Consider the following 24,033-nt stretch of genomic DNA (forward strand, 5'->3'; position numbering starts at 1 on the left):
AAAAAAGTAAACAAATGTAGGCGTACCGGAACTAAAAATCTTGAAGTAAACAATGTTTTTTTTATGAAAGCAATTTTATGAAGTAAGTATTTTAATACATTGCTATTTAGAGAGTATATTAGTTATACAGTCATGCACTTAAAAAACAGACATGCATAATTTCTATCAATGTTGTGGTTATTATATTAAATCAAAATAGGTTAGAATTAAATATGTTAAAGGTCAACGTGCTTCATTATTGACTGAATAAACATAGATAATTTCTATAAATAATTATACACTGTTAAATATTCCACAATTTCAATGTACTTTCTGTATTTTGGTAAACTATACTTGATTATTTGTCCAGTCGCTCTTTTATAACCAGCCTTCGTATGCCGATGCCGTCACAGGAGGGGGCATTTAGTGTTATACCCTTGCCCTTTCCGTCTGTCTGTCTGTACGTCCGTCCGCACGCACGCACTAACGTCCGTACATTCTTATATTGGTTTCTATTCTGTAACTTTAGTTTGCCTCAACCAAATGTAATGCCACTTATACAAAATGCTAATTACCACATCATACAGACCTAGTTAGAATTTGGGTGTCGTTACTTTTGCCGTTTTATGACCATTTATAAAGTTATATATAATTATGCAAGCGGGGGCATCATCTCCATTTATGTATAACCAGTTTAGTACTGCAATCCCATTCTTGATTTAAAAAAAATATATTCAAAGAATATTTAAAGTAGAGCGTGATTGTTCTTCAATTGTAACAACTGCGTCACCGGGGATCGACGCAGGGACCACTACGACGTTACAATGTAATCTACTACTCTACCAACCCAAACCTTAGGAGAGGTGTTGCTGATGAAGGTTGGACACATATCTATTAGTTCAACTGAAGCACCTCAGTACAACACCAACTTACTTGTATTCTGATTTCATTTGAATGTATAAATGGTAATTTTCGACATTAAGCACTCACTAAACTCAGTTTTTTGTTTGAAGTACCAATAGTAGATAAGTAGTTTTCTTCCAAACTTGATCACTTAACACCTTAAATAGAAGATGGAACCCCTAACATGGCATTGTAGTTAACCAAATGTCTTTCACTGAACTATAATTCACAGGCGGAGCTTATGGAGTAAAATGACTCATACACCGATCTTGTTGTTTTTTCTACAAGCACAACCACTTTCTATCATGCGATTTTGCATACTTAGTTTGACAACGTTTTATACGGAATAGTCACAGACATTGAGTCATGAATTCATTTGATATCGATCTTAGTTTACATAAAGAGTAAAGGTACTGCTTATATAAAACTTTTAGGATTGAGCTAGTAATGATAAAAACAAGGATGAAACAATATAGAAATATTGTATTGCAAAATATCTGTCACTTAAAAAGTTATCCGTAAATGATTCCCATATAATCGCTTGTCGAAAAGTTATTTTGCAATGCAAAAATTAACAAGAAAAACCGTTGCAGAACTGATGCGAATAAGTGACTTCAAATTAAGGGGGTAGACCTTGGTTTAGGGAGATAACTCTTTAAATCAGTTAAGCGTTTGTAAAAGTCAAGTTCATCAATGTTTTTTAAGCATTTACCTGAAACAGATTAAAAATAATCTATGTAACCTAGAAGCTTAGAATATGTTTTTGAAAATGGTTTACACAAACGTACTGATGATTTTAAGAGTTATTTACCTTAACCTAGGTTTACCTCCTTAAGATGTTCATCGTTGTATGTAGACTCTACTTGTCTCTGTAGTGGAGTGTGTAATGTGTTTTCTAAATGTCGGCAATTTTCTTAAAAAAGAGATATAAAATTGAGAATGGAAATGGGGAATTACCGAATATGTCAAAGAGACAACAACCCGACCAAAGAACTGTTACAGACAACAGCCGAAGGCCACCAATGGGTCTTCAACGCAGCGAGAAAATACCGCATTTGAAGGTGGGCCTCAGCTGGCTCCTAAATAAAATTGTGTACTAGTTCAGTGAAATGCACGTCAACTTGACTAAACTCCAAAACATATAAATGAACTAAAATTTAAAAAAAACATACAAGACTAACAAAAGCCAGAGGCTCCTGACTTGGGACAGACGCAAAAATGCGGAGGGGTTAAACATGTTAAAACAAAAACATTTGTTTACACATGGTTGAGGACTGGCAATCAAAAAGCATCCCTATCTTTTATTATACCAAGGATTTTCTCTATAATAAACAGCTTTTAAATATAATTCCAGACATGATGAATGTGCGCAGAATTCTTCAGCCAAGTTCAAAGTTTATAAAGGGCTTTACAGTACAGTGCTATTCATGTCGTACTTCCACAACCATTGCAGATGCCAGAAATGAACCACCGCTATCTGCGGATGTTAAACCATTCAATCAAGTCCCTGGGCCTCGAGGACTTTATAACATACCTTACCTTGGCGCGGCATTTCATTTTAAACCTTTTAGTAAGTATACTGATGGAGTGTAGTATCTTTGCACATGATAGTTTAAATATTGTTTTGAGACCGAGATAGGTTTTGACACGACATATTTAAAATTGAAATATTACCCTGTGATGCAGTAGGACAACCGGATGTGCCTATTTGGCCAAAATGTGATTCGGCGGCGCTCAGTAGTCAAACAGTGGCCGCCATTACGTGTTGACAACGTCGTTGAGTAAAGAGTATCATTTATCCTGGTTCCCGGTACTACGATCCAGGTATTAGCTGATAGCCATACGCTATATTAGTAACATACTGAATATTGCGATCAGGAACCAGTCTACGTATCACTGAGCACCGAAATCCTTACTCAGTCGCTTCCGGTTGTCCTACTGACGTGTCAATATTGGTACATATCAAAACCAGCTCAATGACGATAATCACTTAGGGACATACATGTATGTCAGGTGAAGTTTTCGTCTTCCATAATGGCTATAGTCGAATTTTTATCGAAACGGTTGATTTGATATCAAATTGAATAAATATAACCGGTCAACAGTAAGTATATCTTGTTAAGATAATCAAATTTCATATATAATAGATATAAGAAGATGTGGAATCAGTGCCAATAAGACAACTCTCCATCCAAGTCACAATTTATAAACCTAAACCATTATAGATCAACGTACGGTTTTCAAAACGGAAACTTGGCTAACACCGTCCGACCAGCAAGCTATAAAAGGCAAAAAAAATGACAAGTGTAAAACGGTGTTTGGTTGGGTTTTCCGTTTGAATGGTTTAACCATTCAAACGGGAAAACCAACGGTCTAATCTATATAAAAACTATAAACGAGAAATATGTATGAACCACATAAACAAACGACAACCACTGAACACCAGGTTCCTGACTTAGGACATTTGAAAAAAAATGCAGTGGGTTTAAACGTTTTAACATCACAACATAGTAAGACACACTATAAAATATCAATTGAAATGGCTTAAATTAACTGAATCAAACGACATATTAACACAAACATTAAGTGAATATACACAAAACGAATAAATTTGATCTATGATTCAATGTTAATACAAAATCAATCAAATAAGGGGTGAAATGTTAAATAATTTCAGAAACACAACCATAACCTTGAACAAAATGGCCGCCAAATAGAATAATATACACATGACATTATATATATAATGAGGATCATATGTTCAAGAAGGTAACGAAAGAGTTTTAGCTTTGCATAAATGATAGACTATAAGAATGGGTCATTTGAAGAACAGAAATATATGTTCCTTTTTTATATCTGCTAATCCATCATCATTGTACATTGACCGCGGAAATTGTATTTGAAAAAAAAGCAACAAAAAAAAAACAACATTTCAACAATAATTATTTATGATTCGTTTCATAAAAAATAAAATAATTTGTTATCTTTTATCTACAGGTAAATATCAACCAGGTGATGTCAATATCGTACTGGACAACTTAAAACAAAAATACGGGGATATATACAAGATACAATTTGGACCAAACAAGATGGTAATCCTAAGTCACCCAGACTATGCTAAAACCGTCCTTCAAGCACATTATGAGCAGCATGAGAAGATAGGTTTTGATATAAGTAACATTTTTCATAAGAGAACTAAAACCACAAAGGGAATGGTTTTACTGTAAGTATGACGTCAATGTTGAGAATTATATGGAACATATATCAGGTCTTCTTTATGTTTTTTTGCATCTACAGAAAACCCTAAATGCGCGAAACTGCGGATCAATATCTGAAACTTAAATCAAAACAGAAAATCTGGCACCTACACACTCGCAAAATACCATCAGATATTAAGTGACGATCAAAATTAAAAATTGAACTTGGAACAAAAACTATGCAGCAAACCACTCCATCCACAGTATTAAATATGTCAACTATTGACCAATGAAATGCGATGTGAGAAAGTTTATTTTTGTGACTCCAAAAAGTATGTTACAATATTGATATAAATCAAGTTGTTGGTGAAGATGATGATATGATTATGGATAAACATGGCAAATATCACATGCATATCAGGACGAGAACTTGTAAATGTGTCACTGATATAAGCCTGGTTTTAACGAACTTACTTGCTCACAAGGTTACCTAGACCCAGACGCATGGTTTGAATCCGAACTGTTCAGTCGTTGGTGGTCTTGCTCCTAATGCCGCGTTCATAGCGTGGAAACGCAGCAAATTACAACTTAACCTTTTACCTGACCGAGTTATGATACTTTTACCCTGACGGAATTATCATTGTCCTTCATTTTCCGCTGTTATTAGACTGCTTTATTTATTTTGCGGTTTTTAATTTTGTAGACAATTATTTCCTACAAATGGCTGTATTTTGTATTGCAGAGTATTCATTTGTATCCTTTTTAGGCCAGCTTATTCGTTTTCAGTTCTTACCCAGGCCAGCTTATTCGTTTTCAGTTCTCACCCAGGCCAGCATATTCATTTCACAACTCCTAATCCAATCAGAGAACCAAATGGTCGTCCCCTTGATGATGGGTAATTTTTGACGTCCTGGATATACAAGAATTATTTTTCACTTGACGTTCAACAAGCAAAAATGAATTATTATTGATTTTTTTCTCATCATTTCATAGAAATGGACAAGAATGGGCAGAACGAAGAAAACCAGCACAGGAGAAAATGTTACGTCCAGCCGTTGTAGCTAGTTATGTCCCCTTAATCGAATCGGTTACAGACGATTTCATAAAAGTGTTACGAAAGAAAACTAAAGTTGACGATCTTCTCTATGAACTTCTAAACTACACAACTGAAAGTAAGTAAAATATACACAGCATTGTGTTAATTGTTTAAAGTTTTAAGTGTGGTCTGTTTATGGTTTAGTTAAGTTGTTATCAATGTAGTTTTCAGATATCCCTGTTTTATTGATACTTCTTTTGTAAAATGATAGAAAAACAAAAAAGTCTTAATATTATTTTCCATACTAGTAAGTAAAAGAGAGGCGAAAGATACCAAAGTGATTTTCAAACTCGCGTGTCGAAAACAAACCGTCTATGTCACAAAAGACGAGTGTCGTAAATCGATAAGTATGGAACTTGGTCAATGGTTGTCATATATAAATGTTTTTTTTTAAGTTGTTGGGTTTGTAAATGGAAATAATTTGATATTGATGGCCGCAATTTCTTGTGTCTGCTTAATCCATTCACCAATTTATTAGTAAATCAAAAGTTTGAAATATTATGTAGACACCTTTTTGATGTTGATATTGTTTGCTGACTTCTATATGTCTATTGGTTAATGGCGTTGGGTTGCAGCCATATACCCTAGATCCCCTTTTAAAGTTATTTATAAAAAAAAAAGATGTGGTATGATTGCCAATGAGACAACTATTCACAAGTGACCAAATCCCACAGAAGTTCAAACTATAGGCCACCGTACGGCCTTCAACAATGAGCAAATCCCATACCGCATAGTCGGCTATAAAAGGCCCAAAAATGACAAATGTAAAACAATTCAAACATAAAAACTAACGGCCTAATGTATGTACAAAACAGAACAAGACACACATGATAATATACAACAACAAAAGACAAACACTGAATTATAGGCTCTTGACTCGGGACAGGCATATACACAATGTGACGGGATTAAACTAGTTTGTTGGATCTAAACCCTCCCGTAACCTGGGACACTGGTGTAACAGTACAATATAAGAACAAACCATAAACATCAGCTGAAAAGGGCTTAACTCATCAAATCGATGCGAAGCAGAAAAAACACATAAAAAAACACACACCGGACGTGGCATTGTTTTAAAGCATCCCCACAACAACAAAAAAAGACACTAAGAGATCTTGGAGTACTCGCAGTTACTGACAGCTAGTTCCAAGCCAATAACAAATAAAAAAAAATCATGCATCTAAGACTAAAAAATCAATAAGTACACACCCAACATCCAATGGATTTATTGTAAATACGTCATTAACAGTCAGGGAAAAGAAAGATACATGTATCGAATGTGCATATGTATATAAAATTAACAATAAGCTTATTTTTATCTTCATACTCAACATTGACTTTAGATATTTTTTTGTTTACCGTTACTGAATACATCTTAGATGAAGTAAGTTGAACAGCTTTGAGGCATTTCGGAAAATCCAAAGCAAATAGAATTTATGTTCTCTCTAGTGCCGAACGTAAGTATATTATTGAATAGAAAAAGGCAATATTATTAAACCGAGAGTTCCAAATGGTGAAGCTGAAATCATCCCTTCGTAAGTTTTACGGACGCCATCACTAGTTGGTTGACCGTTATGGAATATCCGTTCTCGTACCCTTTTCCCGAATGTGACATACCGAATTAAGACTGATTAATGGGTTTGTACTAACATGAGTAACATGACGAATGCCACATGTGAAGCAGGATCTGCTTACCCTTCCGGAGCACCTGATATCACCCACAGTTTTTGGTTGGGTTTATGTTGCTCAGTCTTTAGTTTTCTATGTTTTATTTTGTGTACTATTGTTTGTCTGTTAGGTTTTTTTTAGCCATGACGTTGTTAGTTTATTTTCGACGTATTAGTTTGAATGTCCCTCTGGTACCTTTCGCCTCTCTTTTATTCAAATTCATAGTTTTCTGCTCTTTGGTTGGGTTATTTTCGCTTTGACACATTTCCCGTTTCCATTCTTTATTCTATAACAATGGAATATTTCTTTGAGTAATAATACTTATTGATATTTTTCAGGTGTAGGGATGTTGACCCTTAATAAAAGACTAGGCTGCTTAGATACGAAAAAGAACACACCAGCAGTTGTAGCATCAATTATACGAAATGTGCTTGATATGTTCCAAGAAGCTTTGTTTATGCCATTTAAATCTTATTTGTATTTTAGAACACCATTTTATAAACGATTCGAGGAAAATATGCTTAAATTTGGCGAGTAAGTGTTTTGTATAGTTTATAGTCCAGCCATTTACATTATAAATAGAAATAAGAAGATGTGATATGAATGCCAATCAGACAATTCTCCATCCATGTCACAATGTGTAAAAAATTAACAATTATAGGTCAAAGTATGACCTTCTGTGTTGACATGAATATCAATAATGTGGTCATTTTTATAAATTTCCTGTTTACAAAAATTTGAATTTTCGATAAACTAAGGATTTTCTTATCCCAGGTATAGATCAGCTAAGCCGTATTTGCCATAACTTTTTGGAATTTTGGATCCACAATGCTCTTCAACTTTGTACTTGTTTGGCTTTATAAATATTTTGATTTGAGCGTCACTGATGAGTCTTATGTAGACGAAACGCGCGTCTGGCGTACTAAATTATAATCTTGGTACCTTTGATAACTACTTCAAAACGGAGCGCTGACACTGAACAGCAAGCTATAAAGGGTCCCAAAATGACAAATGTAAAACAATACTAACAGGAAAACCAACGGCCTCAATATAAACGAGAAACACGTATGAACCACAAAAACAAACGACAGCCACTGAACAACAAATGTAGCGGGTTTAAACGTTTTAACAGGCCCCAACCTTCACCTGAAATTGAAACAGAAGTGTAACATTACAACATAGAAAGACACTTTATAAGATATCAATTGAAATGGCTTAACTCGATCGATCAAAATGACATATCATAATTAACAAAAACAAGTAAACATACACTGAAAAAATAAATTTGACCATGACACAATATAAATACAATTTAAAAAAAAAGGGGGGATGTAAAATAATGTCAAAAAGACAACTCTAACCTTGGAAAAAACGGCGTTAAATAAGATTACGTACACAGGTAAATCTAAATATAATTATTTTGATTTTAGGAGTAAGGAAATATCTTGAACAAAATAAATTTGATGTTCATAGTACCAATTGTTCATGAAATTCATCAAAGATGTCAGGCGTTAAACCTGCGAAGCATGTTTTGTTTAAGAATCATCAGTAACTGTGGCACTCAAACCTAACAGTTGGAAGGCCAAATTGATTGAAAAGAAACAGAACACATACCTGACAATTAGACGCCAGACACACGTTGTGTCTGCTAGACTCATCAGTGAAGCTCGAATCACATAAATGCAAAGTACAAAATACGCATTAAAAATTATCAGGTTGAAAGATTATGTCATCAATTTAAATACAAAAATTGTTTTTACAGAATAGTAAATGCTGAGCTAGCATTACAAAAGGATTTCTTGACAAAATTACAACACGAAGGTAAACTGGATGAATATCTTGAAAAAGAACCGAACTTTATGTACTCTTTACTTTCCGATAGCAGAGTAACAGATGATGAAGTTAACAGTATTGTTATGGACTTATTTGGTGCAGGTATTGACTCGGTAAGTTCGGTCAGGACATGACTAAACTTATTAAACTGTTTCGGTTAAATTCGGATTCCCCTGCAATATAATTACGGAGATATAATAATTTAATAGAATTATTATAGACATAATAATTAAATAGAATTATTATAGACATAATAATTAAATAGAATTATTATGTAATAACTTCCAACATTCTAGAATTTCTCTATTTAGCATAACTTAACAGAGCTCAAGGGTACCTCAAAATAATTATGTGCAGAATGTACTGTCGTATACTCTTGGCAATCTGATGACCGTACTTTGACCTTTTATACACTGTGACTTTGATGGAAAGTTGTCTCATTGACACTCATACCAAATCATTTTATATATAAACATGAATTGTGTGACTTAAAAACCGAGTTTTTATGATACGATGGGGGTTGCAATCGAAGATATCGCATGTTGTCTTCATAAAATTTGACGTCACAATCACAGTACTGATTGCGGTCTATGTCTCATTTATTTATCTCAGATAAAAAGTTATATTTGAGATCGCAATGAACAGGCATGCGCATTAAATATTTGTCATTAAACCAACGCCAATCAATCATTCAGTATATTAAAGATTTGAAAAGTTGATACATTCCATTATTCTTTATCTGTTAACACCATATGATGTTTGCGATAAACAACAAAATTAATGTTGCCCATGAACATATCATTATCTTTTAAAAATAAGTAGAAATGGCTAACTAGCAAAAAAGATCAAATAAAGGCAACAGTAGTATACCGCTGTTCAAAAATCATAAATCCATGAACAAAAAACAAAATCGGGGTAACAAACTAAAACCGAGGGAAACGCATTAAATATAAGAGGAGAACAACGACACAACACTAAAATGTAACACACACAGAAACGGACCAAGCATCAGACAAAATCCCACGAGAATAACAAATATAACATCAAAACCAAATACATGAATTTGGAATAGACAAGTACTGTGACACGTCTTATCGCAATGTGAAATTACAAAGCTTGTTATAACCTAAACTTGAAAATTATTTAGCATGCAGTCATTGAACATATTTTTTATTTTAACGTTTCATTGTTTCATTGATGTCATTTTATTTGAAAACTTGATAAACTAGGAAGCAATATCACAATATCATTAATATGGATGTTCGAGGAATTTTCATGTAAAATTCATAGAACTGATAAGTATTATGTTGAAACAAATCATTCAAAAATCGATGAAAACCAGAATTTTGGAGATACATATAAAATCAAATCAAAATAATTTGACAATTTAAAAAATAATTCTGATAAATAAAAATAACAGTTTATAAGATATTTGCGTCCGAAGCGCTTTTCTAGATTTATTTTTACTTTCATCAAAAACGCTCACACATAAACCTGAAATCAACTGAATACTTGAATTATATGACCACACAGAACCAACAGGAACAGCCTTAGCCATCAAAGGTCATGTTTGCAACTTTGTCAATTATACAATGGGAAAGTAATTTGTTATTTTACTTCTTGCCATTGTAGAGTGCCAATACACTGGTGTTTTTATTATATCAATTAGCTGTCAACCAGGACAAGCAAAGTAATCTGTTTGAAGAAATAAAAAAAGTTGTTGGTAATAGCCAAACATTGACAAAGGAACACCTTGCTAACATGTCGTACATGAAAGCATGTCTAAAAGAATCTCATAGGTATACTAATGGTATTTATCCTGCAATCAGCCTTATATTGTACAAATAACAGGTATACAAATATTGTTTTGCTTTATTTGTACATGTACAAATACAGTCTCCTGTTACCCGCTTTGACGTTGAGCAAGCGGTAAGACGGGTATTTCTTTCTGGGTAACAGTTCATTTTGGGGTCCTCATTGCGGTCCGCGTTTCAACTATGTCGATTTCTTTGAAAAAATCAAAAGCAATAATTTCGATAGGAACAGCTAACCTCAAGTACCGGGTGTAAATTGCAGGATAAAAACAATATATGTACATTGTCGGAAAATATAAAATAAATTTGTACTCGCTACGAAACAGGAGAAAAGCCCGACAGAGCTTCGCTTTTCATCATGTTTCTAAAGCTCGTACAAATAAATTATATATATTTTCCAACAAAGTACATATATTGTATATTTATCTGAGTAAAAGAATAAAAAAATATGACGAATGTGTGAATTTGTGTAATGAGAAAACGGACAGATTTTAACAAGTAATTGAATTTGTGATATATGTATTTTGGCATTCTTTATTTCTTTGGCTTTATTTGAAATATAATATTTTGCACTCTTTGAAATTATTACTACGCCTTGGAAGTTTTAGACTGCATTTGCAAGTACACAAAGTCGATAAGATATGTTTATAGCACTGGGGCTATTAATATATAGCATAATTTACCAGCATAATCTTCAATCGTAGACCTAATGGGTCTGTAAGTGACATTTACCTGCTCGTATTGTAAATGCTTAACTTACAAAATCCAAACAATTTGACAGGGATGATACTATTACGTATACGCCTTGGAAGTTTTAGACTGAACTTGCAAGAAAACAAAGTCGATAAGGTATGTTTACAGCACTCGAGCTACCAACAGCGTAATAGAACAGCATTAGCTTCATTTGTAGACTTAATGGACCTGTAAGTGATATATACCAGCTCGTGTATTTAAGGCTAAGCCTACAAAAACTTAACAATTTGACAGAACAGATTTTCATTTTTAAGTTTGATTTTATGTCCGTCAATGTTTTCCTTTTATTGCAGCATAATTATATTGTATTTGTTGGTTTGTTCAATTTCGTGACATAGTCCAATCAGAGTCACGATTAATGACATCATGCATGCTGTTTCCATAGTTAGGCGTCCTTGAGGTCAAATTGAACAAACCAAAACTATACCTTACACCTTCAGTAAATACTCACCAATGCAAATAAAGATACCATACTTATAAATTAGCATGCCATACGCGCCATACGCGCTTTTCTTCTACACAAGGCTAATCAGTGGCAATGTAATAAAAAAAGATGCAATGTAAAATTATATCGGAGAATTAAAGTACGGTTAAATGTATCAACCTTCCCATATCATTTTTTAAATATTATTTTGTTCTACAGGGTGATCTTTCCAACCTCAGGAGGATTAGCACGGGTTATAGAATCAGATTTAGTAATTGGAGGGTATCGGTTACCTAAGGACGTAAGTTATAAGATCTTATATCATATGAAGTGCTTGATAGACTTAATTACATACAATAAAAAGTTTTGACAGTTGTACATGTTGTAAGTACTAAACTTAGCACGCATCCTATGTCTATTGTTAAAAATCCTGAAGGTATATTTAGACAATATACGTATAGTGTCTTGAAATATGAAATTTATTTGTATGAGGATTAGAATCGGGGGAAATGCGAGGTTCTACCGAGCATTTTTCCTGTTTTGTGCCGAATAACTTCGATATTATTTTGGTAGGGGTGTGCCATTTTTGCCTCAAAAAAACGTACCCATTTTAATATAACATTCACTGAAATTCAGTACCTATAGTTATATAGATATTTAAGAAAGAATGACCTATACTTATATACAATATTTAAAATATATATGATATTTTTAAATGTCAAATACTTCCATGCAGAAAGGTGCAAATTTAATCAGATTTGCAGAAGAATCATGAGATTGGATTTATATATGACATGTAGATCATACCCCAAATCAATATACAGTTATCAAACGTGAATGCATTTTAATACAGGATGTCATTAAAAAGGAGGGTCATTTTTATATAAAATCTCACAAAATTATGACCCATATTTTTGGCACATCCCCGTATACCCAATAATAGGAAGTTACCCAACCCCCCGTGCCATTATAGGTCAAGGTATGACCTTCAACACGGAGCCTTGGCTCACACCGGACCGCTAGCTATAAGGACCCAAAATTACTAGACTAAGTGTAAAATCATTCAAACGTGGAAACCAACGGTCTAGTCTATATAAAAACGAAATCGAGAAACACTTATAAACTACATATATTAAACAGATGACAACTACTGTACATCAGATTCAGACTTAGGACAGGTGCAAACATTTGCAGATGCATATTAAGCATTTAAGATCTTTGTATCATTCGGTTCTGCCATATTGGCGTATTTCATAGACTCTCCTTATTGCTGAGAGATTAAACAGTAAAAAGGGGAAATACAAAGCCAGAATAAATAAAAAAAAAACTTATAACGAAAACAGAAGAAGACAAAACCATGACTTAAAAGAAGAAAACCGAAAAGTCAATAGTCAAGCAATCACATTACAGAAAGGTAAGGATTGAGTAACCTCCCCTTCATGAAAAACCAGACACGAACTTAATTGCTCCGGAAAGGTAGGCAGTATTTCCTGCTAAACTAGCGACATCCCTCGTGTTGATCATGGCAAGTAAAAACAGGTAATATGCCGCCGAGTACGGGAAAAAGTAAAATAACAAAAATACCGAACCCCGAGGAAAATTCAAAACGGAAATTCCATAGTCAAATGGCAAAATCAAAAGCTCAAACACATCAAACGAATGTATAACAACTGTCATATTCCTGACAGCATTTTCTCATGCCGACAATGGTGGATTGTAGCTACTACATGAAGAACACAGATTTCATTTTATATTTAAAATTTGCTGGCGAGAAATGGAAAATTGCATTTAAAAGTTTATTATTGAAAGTTGAATGTCATATTCTTAAATTGCTGCAGACACTTAGCAGATCAAATCCCAGACTTGAAGCGGACTTTACCATGTGTCATGCATGTCACTTGTATAATTGTATAAGTAACGACAGGGGACTGTAATTTAAGCAAACCAATCCATTGGTACTTACAAGGAAGTAAAAGTAGATAAAAAACTGATGAACCTATGTTGAAATTTAACAACCTGACATATCATTGATTTGTGCACAAAATAAGCTGACCCACGCACAGTTATTGGGTTTTCAACACTTGCCGCCACTATCGTGATTTGAAGAAATTTTAGCTAAAATAAACTGTTGGTTTGGATACATGTGCATATTCTATGTGGTAATACATAGGTACTTGGATAGCTTTAGTACAAATGTAATGCTCTTGATGTGACAGTGACCGTCTGTCCTTGTTGTTTTAAGGTGCATTCACGTTCGAACCGACTTTATTTTGTAGACTTGGAATTAAAATTAAAATTACGTGGTTTTTTTTTTCTGTCGACTACCGACAAAAAAATCTAGATAAATTATATTAAAAACAGTTGTTAATATTATATACACTTTTCTTGCCAAAAAGAAAATTACAATCAAAATGATATATTATTATTTATGATAAAATAAAGGCAACAGTAGTTTATTGTTGTTTAAATCTCATTAAGAAGATGCACATTAAAGCATACATCATCTGCCATGCAAATCAGTTCTCACATGGCTATTATGGTATTGAATGATCTAAAATTCGAAAACACATGTCGCTATTGTGTTGCGACACATTTGCTGTAGACATAAGGTAAATCAACGTGTTTTCTTTTGCAGACATTGTTGATCATCAATATGAGCTCTATGTCAGCAGACGATCGTTTTTTCTCACAACCGACCGAGTTTCTACCAGAAAGATGGCTGCGGAATACAACCGATGAACTAGCAAAGAGCAAGGAATTTCCATTTGCACACAAGCCATTTGGTTTTGGTCCAAGATCGTGTATTGGTCAAAGATTTGCCGAGAATGAAATATTCATTTGTCTGACAAAGGTAATTTAATCATATTTCGTCTCCTATATTTACCTGTCTGTTCTTTAACTTTATTTGATTGACGAGACCATATGACGGAATTTTCTGTGTTGAAGGTCAAAATGATTCTACAATCTTTTATTATTCTAAGGTTTATTATTTTAATATTGTTTATTTGGTGCTTGCTAATAATCAACATGACCGCTTGTGGATTACATTTATTATATTAATGGGTAAATTTTTGAAAAGGTGATTTATTTAATCTTCTTACATGGTTAAAATGAAATACAGCAACACGATATGCAGATGTTTTGCTTTTATAACAAACATGTCTTTTCATTTGAAACTTTTATAATTACTTTGATGATGATGCTGAAGCTGTGGCTGATGATTAATATAAAAATGATAATGATGATGAAGGTGATGTATGGATGTTTTACGTTCATGGGCAACTATTACATGCATATCCAGACGAAAACCTGTTAAGGCGATGTTAATATGAACCCTTCATTGAACACACATTTTTAAGGGCTATTTCTCACGGTAGCAGTCCACAGACACCCTTGAATATGTTCTCCGACGTCTTAATGTCGAAAGAGAAGAAGAACTAGTACATTCCAATTTTCAGGTCTCTGTTTTAACCCAGCCAAGGACAAAACTTTCCGCACTCGAGGCGAACACCGCTCTCATGACACCATGAAAACGGTTCAACCTCTTTGCAAAGCCATCATCGTAGCCAATGTTTTTGACATAAATCAAGGAAGATTTAGATGATTTCGATCTTTTTTTCTAAAAAAATATATTTAAGAGTCAAGACTCAATGATCATCTTTGTATGGTAGCAAGTCAGTAGACTGGTATATAAATATTCAAAGTTCAAGCGACTTTAAAAATAGTCCCAAAAATGATATTTATTTCTCATGCAGTCATTCCAGTAGTGCTCTCACCTTTTGATACTTAATTAGAATTTTTCAAAACACATGTTGTGTTTTTTTTTCTAGATTATTCAACACTTTAAAGTATCGGTTCCAACAGACACACAAGAAATGAAAACAACAGTTCAGCTATTTACAACACCTGTTGACAAGGTCAAGATGACTTTTACACCAAGGGAGACAATTTAGTTGCTGTACGTACATGACTTGGACAGCATTCGACCATTCCATCGTGTTTTGTTTTTATTATACTGTATTACCAACTTTAACATTATCAGTAACAATATATATATATTCAAACAACTTTTACATATAGGATCATATAGTATGAATGATATCTACTTTACTGTGCGGAAGAGGATTCATGATTTTCATAATTTCAACCTTTGTCAGATGCAGAGTTCATCTTTTATTAGATTGCTTGTATATAGATATTAGAAAATGCCAATGCTTTTTTATCATTATATATGAATTTGTAAAGCTGTGATGCATAGATACTATTTATCGCTATAAAATTGAATGATACATTTATTGTTTTATTATCCAGACTATAAGGGCCCATCAAAAATAAACCTTTTTGCTTTCACGGGCCACCTTTCACTTTCGGCATTATGTACCAAGAGTCACAACCATTACACTATCTATAGGTTGTATTTAGCTACGTATCTAACTTTCATAATGTTATGTATAAATATTGTCTTTACCTGCATAATCATTACTATTAATATCATTATTTTATGCTGAACTTACATATTCATTGTCGCCAACGAAAGAGTGGTCTCTGAAAATAACGTCATCCTTGTGACTATTAAGATGTTTAACAATCAGGACCACATTAGAAATAAGCCTTTTTGCTTTCATGGGTCACCCTTTACTTTAAGCATTATGAACCTTAAGTCACAACCATTAACATATCTTTAAGATGCATTTAGCTAAGTTTCTAACTTTCATAATGTTATGTATAAATATTGTCTTTACCTTAATAAATATTACTATTATGATTATTATTTTATGCATAACTTACATAATCATTGGCACCAAAAGTAAGAGCGTTCTCTGAAAATAACGTCATCCATGACTATTAAGATGTCTAACAATCAACTTCAGAAGCATTAATTGTCTTGGGAGTTGTCACGTCGTTACGCTGAACAAATTATGTATCTTGCAGTGTATCAATTGCAGAAGAAGATAAATGTTGTTGATCTTTTTGACATTCTACGCTATTTTTTATCTTACAATTTCATATTCACGCTTCTATGTAAAGTTTCGATGCTAAAATTGGATTTCTTTGTAACAATAACAGTATACGAAACACAACATAGAAAACAAATGACTGAGGAGTTGTATTACTTTTCAATAGGATCTCTGTAAATATTCTTTGCGTCACAACTAAGTGGTGTTCAATTGATCAATAAGAGTAATTTTATATCCATATTAATTGAAACGTTTCTTTTAATGTATCATTTTAAGAAAACGTTCTAAAAATATATATTTGTATGAATGGTATGACTAGTTGGTACATAATATGACTGTTTAATCTTACTTACAGCTTTGCATGATTTGGTCGTAATAGATTTAACTATTTTGTCCCCCAAAAATGACAAACCAAACCTGGTACCTTTGATAACTATTCACACCACCGGGTCGATGTCACTGCGGGTGGAAGTTTAGTCTCCGAAGGTATCATCAGACCAGTAGTCAGCACTTCGATGTTGACATACATATAGGTTATATGGTCATTTTTATAAATTTCCTGTCTTCAAAAGTATGAATTTTTTCGATATACTAAGGATTTTCTTATCCCAGATATAGATTTCCTCAGCCGTATTTGGCACAACGTTTTGGAATTTTGTGCCCTCAATGCCCTTCAACTTTTTACTTGTTTGGCTTTATACCTATTTTGATCTGAGCGTCACTGATGAGTCTTATGTTACGAAACGCACGTCTGGCGTATTAAATTATAAGCCTGTTACCTTTGATTACTAACTACTAACGCATCGTCACCTAAAGTCAACGAACGAAGACATAACAGCATGGACTTGCCAATGAATAATTCCTTTTTAATTTGAAAACGACAGATCCCTTTAAATGTATATATCTAGTGAATGTCACCAGACGTACGGTGTTTCAGTGTATATTGTTTTAGCATGAACGATATAAACATCTATTACGCGGATTTACAGGAAAAATTGAAATTTACGAAAACAGAATGTGTAAAAAAACATGACAGAAGGAATGATGGAAAAGTATTTTTAACGACCTTTAAATTTTGGCTATTTTCACTTTTTGATTTTTTCTAACAATTTGATATTCACGCCTTAATATTACGTTTCATGATTTCGTGCTTCATACCTCAATATCTCCCTAAAAAAACATCCATATCAATCATTTAATGTGCATCTGCAGGCAGCATTCATGCAGAAAGACCCAAGAATGATTTAAAATAGAATATATATATTTCTGCTGCATGTTTGCTGAAGGTCTGCCTCAAATAATTTACCATGCGAATGCCTTTTTTCATGGTATTAGTTAACATCTTTTTCGATTTAAAACTATTGTATTCAGGGAAAATTGCAGTTAAACCATTAATAGATTTTCTTGTATATATGCAGCAATCATTTAACCAGGAATATGTGTAATTTCATTGGTACAAATAATTGAGTAAACTGAATAAAAACTATTCATATGTCACCTCTTCAAGCAAATGAAGTAACGTATTCGGGTTAATTCAATCTTAAGTTTTAGTCTAACGTATCTAACTAAATTGGTTTATTTGTTCATATACTTAACGCAAACTTTTTTCTACTGACAACGACAGAACATGGAAATAAAATTCCACAAATTGGTGTCTGTTTATTCCTAGACAAAACATCGTTTTGTCTGGGGTTCTAGTGCAGTTTGGTTTGTTTTCTGCATTATGAAATTTGTCCAGTATTTGCTAAACTTTGAGCAGCGAATACTGGTTCCAACTTGTTTGTTCCAAGTTGTGGTATTCTCCATTTACGTAAGTCTGAATAATTTGTGTGGTTGTCGTTTGTTGATGTGGTTTATAAGTGTTTTTAGTTTCTCGTTTTTTTCTATAGATTAGCCAGTAAGTTTTTCTGTTTTACATTAGTCATGTTAGAGCCCCTTATAGCTTGCTGTTTGGTGTTAGCCAAGGCTCCGTGTTTAAGACCGTACTTTGTCATGTAATAGGTGAATGTATCTCCCTCATGCAAAGCTCTGATTCCTTTCACGGATTTGGCTATACTTTTTGAAACTTTTCGCTTATAGCTCTTCATCTTTTATATAAGCTTTGGATTTCAAATATTTTGGCCACGAGCATCACTGAAGAGACATGTATTGTCGAAATGCGCATCTGGTGCAAGAAAATTGGTACCGTTAATTTTATTACTTATTACATATTTTGACTTTGATAGAGAGTTGTCTCGTATGCACGCATGCCTCACCTTCTTATTTCTATGTACAGTTACTTTAGAGATAAACAAAATAACATACTCCCGTCCATTTCTTTTTGATGATGTTGCTTCAAGACAAGGACAATTAATGAAAACCAAACGGAGATGATAAACATTTTTAAGCACCACTTTTGGATCAACTGTAAAATCGATACTTCGATACTGTTGCCGATCGGGTAGGTTTACCAATAACATCCTTTTTGCCATTGGTTAGGAACTCTTCGTTTTGAATGTCCTCAGAGTTCGGTATTTTAGTGATTTTACTTTTAACATACATAAATATGTACGCGACATGACAGCAAGAACGTCCACGTTAGGGTTCCTGGTTATTTTGATTAAAACTGATTATAACTACATTTGTCGTTGAATGTCTAATTCATTAAGAACCAATAATTACCATTCAAATCAATTGAATGTTTTGCGCCGTATGTTGATCATCAAAAGTTGCTTAAAACCGCTCAAATTATGGTCTTGTGCATAGTAATCATTTACAAAATGTATGTCACATCCTTGTTTAAGAACTAAACATTATCAGTTCCGTTGCTTGAAATTCATGGGCAAAATCAAACACCGTAAATGGAAAAAAAGACTAAGCTTCAGAAAAACCAAATCGCAAAGAATGGAACCAAACTACACAAAACAATGCACAGAAAATTTCAAATCAGGGAATACGAACTCCATAACATATTAGAAACGAAAGCAGGTGCTCTGAGAGATTAAGGGTTTTCTGACATATTCATTGAAACCGTTGTGTTGCTTATTGCAACTAGTCTAAGGTTGGTTATATTTGATAATGTGGCAAGAGTAATCTTTAAATGATATTTTAATGTTCGTCATTTACGTAATATGGTTACATATAAGAAGTTGAGTAGGCTATTTAATATAAAAAAGAAGATGTGGTATAATTGCCAATGAGACAACTCTCCACCAGAGACCAACTGATACAGAAACTAACAACTATAGGTCACCGTACGGCCCTCAACAATGAGCAAAGCCCATACTGCACAGTCAGCTATAAAAGGCCCCGAAACGACAATGTAAAACAATTCAAACGAGAGAACTAACGGCCTAAATTATGTACAAAAAATGAACAAAAAACAAATATGTAACACATAAACAAACGACAACCACTGAGTTACAGGCTCCTGACTTTAGACAGGCACATACATACAGAATGTGGCGGGGTTAAACATGTTAACGGGATCCCAACCCTCCCCTAACCTTGGACAGTGGTGTAACAGTACAACAAAAGAACGAACTATATATATAAAAATAAATACACTTGATATCAATATTGCATATATATACATTCAAACCTGATAACAAAACTGCTGCAATATACTTTTATATACAGATGCTTTTTAAGACAGATGATTGTCAAAGTAACAACAACCGACCAATGAGAAGAAAAAAACCCACAAAACCACAAACATGTCGTCAACGCAGCGAGAAAATTTCGCATCTGCAAAGTGCTTCTGCTGGCCCCTAAACAATAAGTGTTCAACGACATGGACGCCACAGTTAACACCATAACATACAAATGAAAAAAACTTGGGACAGTTGCAAAAATGCGGCTGGTTACTAATGTTTTGGAGTTCTCAACCATACACATATACCTCAAGCCAATGTAGAATAGACAAATAGTGAGCACCAAACACCCATTGAATTATAAAAGAATATGCATATATATCACAAACTAGTCAAAACATTTACTAAATTAAACATCGGTATAAGGACATCATTCGTAAATATAGCTCAACATGCAGACTTCTTAAACGTTCAGGTATTTCGCATCCGATATTTTATGGAAATATTCTTTATCAAGCACAAAAATGTCAGTATTCACCTCAGAAGCTAACAAAACCTTTAATAAGACCTTTTAAAAAGAGATATAGTTACGATACTGTTGTCAGGTCATTAAAGATTGCATATTTTGGCGTTAATATTGATTCACTTTTAGAGTCTTTGCATCGGAACTAAACACATTTATCAAAAAACCAGTTGTTGGCATGTTCTTCTCATATATGTTATGATGGTATGTTACTAAACCCCTCCCGGAAGGATTGTGCCTGATATTCATATGATGAAGACATAATCTTTCAATCAGTTAAATTGAAGTCTGGAGCTGGCATGTCAGTTAACTGCTATTAGTCTGATGTTATTCATGCATTATTGTCATTTTGTTTTTCTTCTTTGTTTACATCTTCTGACATAAATACAAGAGAGCAGTATCGTACACACAAAAAAAAAAGGAGTGGGAGGGCGGGTTTTGAATTTTTCCGCTTAAGAAATTTAAACAGCTTGCTTGCTGCGATGAAATCCTAAAAAGGACTAAATTACGTCACAATATATAACGTCACTCATGTTAGGTAAATCTAAAAACATGAAACACAAACCATCAGTGGCCCCAGCGATAACTGAATTTAAGTCTATGTACTTAAATTCAAATATATTTGTTTATGGGCCAGCTTAAGGACGCCTCCGGGTGAGGGAACGTCTCGCTGCATTAAAGACCTGTTGGTGACCTTCTGCTGTTGTCTTCCTATGGTCGGGTTGTTGTCTCTTTGACACATTCCCCATTTCCATTCTCAATTTTATATAATAAGATAATTGTACGAACAATCATTTCTAGGTTAATTTTAGACCTTGGTTGGTGAGAGCATATATACGTTCTTAACATTGAAAGAAATGTTGTGTTGTTGTCTTTTTGAAACACATTCCCCATTTCCATTCTCAAATTTAGGTAATCGTCAAAAAGACACCAGTTCAATCACGCAAGAAAAAAACGGTGTAGCTAAAGATTGTTTGTATCCAGTATCACTATGAATATAGGTGATGTCGAATAAATTTAAAATCTTCTCAGGTGCAGATAGTTTATGATTCTAAAGTGAATACAGAATGGTACCTCACTGTATTTTTTCATAAAATGCTGCGCGTACTTTCCAGAAAGTTCCCTAAGTATTATCGTAATTTTGCGTTCATTATTTTTTGAGATATCTCTTCATTTAATTTACCAACGGTTTTGATTGTTTTGTTTGCACTGTTTCGATGTAAATTAATATGCCTTTTGTCATGAAACACACTCCGTGGAGGATCAAGAAATTTCAGGATGTGGGGGGAGGGGGGGCATTAACGAATTAACGAGCTAAGAAGAACTCACTACATTTATTACTTAGTGATTCCTTACAGAAACAACCAATTTAAATACTGTCAGTAAAATTGGAGGTTAAGCTTGTAGCTTTAAGTCCGGGTTTAACCCCCAATTTTCTTCTGAAAATGCATGTACTGAGGTCGAAATATGACGGTTGGTTCTCACTCGTTCTGTTATTGATAACATTTAATTTTTGACTGACAACATTTGATTTTTGACTGATAACGAGTTTTTATGGAGTTGACCTTTTTGATTATGTCTAGGAGTTTTGTAATTTGTTATACTTAATTTATAGTTATATTTTCCGAACTGTGCACTAAGCTCATGTTCAATGATTGGTTAAAAAAATCATCAGAAATGGACATCCAACAACGTTGTCGAATGTTACATGCATTTCGTACGAATAGTAATATTAATCTTAACCTTCATTAGTTTGCAATGACACTGACAAGTAATGCACTCTTGTTTATCTTTACAGAGATGTACATGATAAAATTGCGAATGGAAATGGGGAATGTGTCAAAGAGACAACAACCCGACCAAATAAAAAACAACAGCAGAGGGTCACCAACAGGTCTTCAATGCAGCGAGAAATACCCGCACCCGGAGGCGTCTCTCAGCTGACCCCTAAACAAATATATACCAGTCCAGTGGTAATAAACGCCATACTAATTCCCAAATTGTACACAAGAAACCAAAATTAAAATAATACAAGACTAACAAAGGCCAGAGGCTCCTGACTTGGGACAGGCGCAAAAATGCGGCGGGGTTAAGCATGTTTGTGAGATCGCAACCCTCCCCCTATACCTCTAACCAATGTAGAAAAGTAAACGCATAACAATACGCACATTAAAATTCAGTTCAATGATGTATGAAAAGGAAATTTTCAGACCAGAAACCAATCATATAAATCATACTGTAATATAATAGAATATGTGGAAACAGTGTTTTTATTTTTCTTCGAAAACAACTGCTGTATTACCTTTTATCATCTTCAAATGAAAAGATACAACTTATCAAAATGACCAACAAAACGACCTTTGTGTAAATATTTCAGAATACTAAGAAAATCAAACTCATCATAAAAACTCAAAAATTTAGTTCTATTCATAAATTACCATTCTACAATTTTTTTACGGCTATCTTTTGTCATACAGTTTCATTCATGACGTCATGAAGTTTGTTCTGCATATTCACTATAGGATCAGTTTGTATATAACTGATATCAAAATAATGAAATGTGATTTCACAGATGAAACAAATAACCAAACAAACCAGAGGACAAATACCATTACAGTTTACCCTTCGACATAAATGTTACTTATCTAGCTAACTTCATATGTGTATCTGTATCAAATACATATCCATTCTATGGTGCTAGTCTACATCAACCAATTTGCAAATGTCTTCATACTTATGGTATGTTATTGCCGAATAATATAACATCTGGTTTCATAATATTTTGTTTTAATAGTAGCCGTTTCATTATCATACAATACTAAGATTGAAACGTATTTATGGTTTATTGAGTTTTTTTTAAAGTGTTTGTTGGTGTTCTGTATATATTGGATGAGTCAAAGGTCATTATACAAAACCTTTTGCTTGAATCTGTAAAAAAAATGATTTTTTGAGTTCTGATTAGTCTGTTTCAATATCAATATAATGAGGTGTGTTTGGATAGACACATTTGTTTTTGTAATGAGAAAATAACGAACAGACCAGAGGACAAATATGTGAACAATTACTAGTTATCGTTCGACATGTTTGTTACTAAGCTTTCCACCTAGTACATGTCTGTACCTAGATCAGCAATATATTCCCTTCTTGGTGCCAGTCTGTATCACCAATGTTGAAATGTTGCCCGATTTGTGATCGATATCGATTTTGTTTACAGTTTTGAAATATGACTTGTTTTCGTAACATATAATGCTAATAATGAAACGTCTTATTGTGTTTTGTTAGCTGATGCCCTCTAATGCTTTTCAACTGATTT

At 33.6% G+C, this 24,033-nt stretch overlaps 1 protein-coding gene across 3 annotated transcripts; it reads left to right on the forward strand.

The window, feature by feature from the left end:
- LOC139489109 (probable cytochrome P450 12a5, mitochondrial) lies at positions 1-15,754 on the forward strand. Of its 3 annotated transcripts, none has more exons than XR_011656149.1 (10): positions 1-82; positions 2,237-2,452; positions 3,880-4,105; positions 5,073-5,251; positions 7,182-7,377; positions 8,606-8,789; positions 10,309-10,475; positions 11,887-12,152; positions 12,435-14,518; positions 15,498-15,543. XR_011656149.1 is itself a non-coding variant. In XM_071275238.1 (10 exons), the coding sequence occupies exons 2-10, from the start codon at positions 2,239-2,241 to the stop codon at positions 15,618-15,620; spliced, it is 1,587 nt and encodes a 528-aa protein (XP_071131339.1). In that variant the 5' UTR covers positions 1-82; positions 2,237-2,238; the 3' UTR covers positions 15,621-15,754. The 3 variants fall into 3 exon arrangements, 2 of the variants coding, with proteins under 2 accessions (XP_071131339.1, XP_071131340.1); XM_071275238.1 differs by having other exon boundaries at positions 11,887-11,968; positions 14,303-14,518; positions 15,498-15,754; XM_071275239.1 differs by lacking the exon at positions 1-82 and adding an exon at positions 826-944 and having other exon boundaries at positions 11,887-11,968; positions 14,303-14,518; positions 15,498-15,754.
- The last annotated feature ends 8,279 nt before the right edge of the window (positions 15,755-24,033 follow it).

This window comes from Mytilus edulis, chromosome 9 (assembly GCF_963676685.1).
Source record: "Mytilus edulis chromosome 9, xbMytEdul2.2, whole genome shotgun sequence".
Classification (NCBI taxonomy): domain Eukaryota; kingdom Metazoa; phylum Mollusca; class Bivalvia; order Mytilida; family Mytilidae; genus Mytilus; species Mytilus edulis.

What these genes read in the sequence shown, in the direction of transcription:
- LOC139489109 (XM_071275238.1), top strand. Translation starts at nt 2,239, where the DNA reads ATGATGAATGTGCGCAGAATTCTTCAGCCAAGTTCAAAGTTTATAAAG. An exon ending in ATTTCATTTTAAACCTTTTA is followed by an intron (nt 2,453 to 3,879) that starts GTAAGTATACTG and finishes TTTTATCTACAG; the next exon opens with GTAAATATCAACCAGGTGAT. An exon ending in TCTAAACTACACAACTGAAA is followed by an intron (nt 5,252 to 7,181) that starts GTAAGTAAAATA and finishes GATATTTTTCAG; the next exon opens with GTGTAGGGATGTTGACCCTT.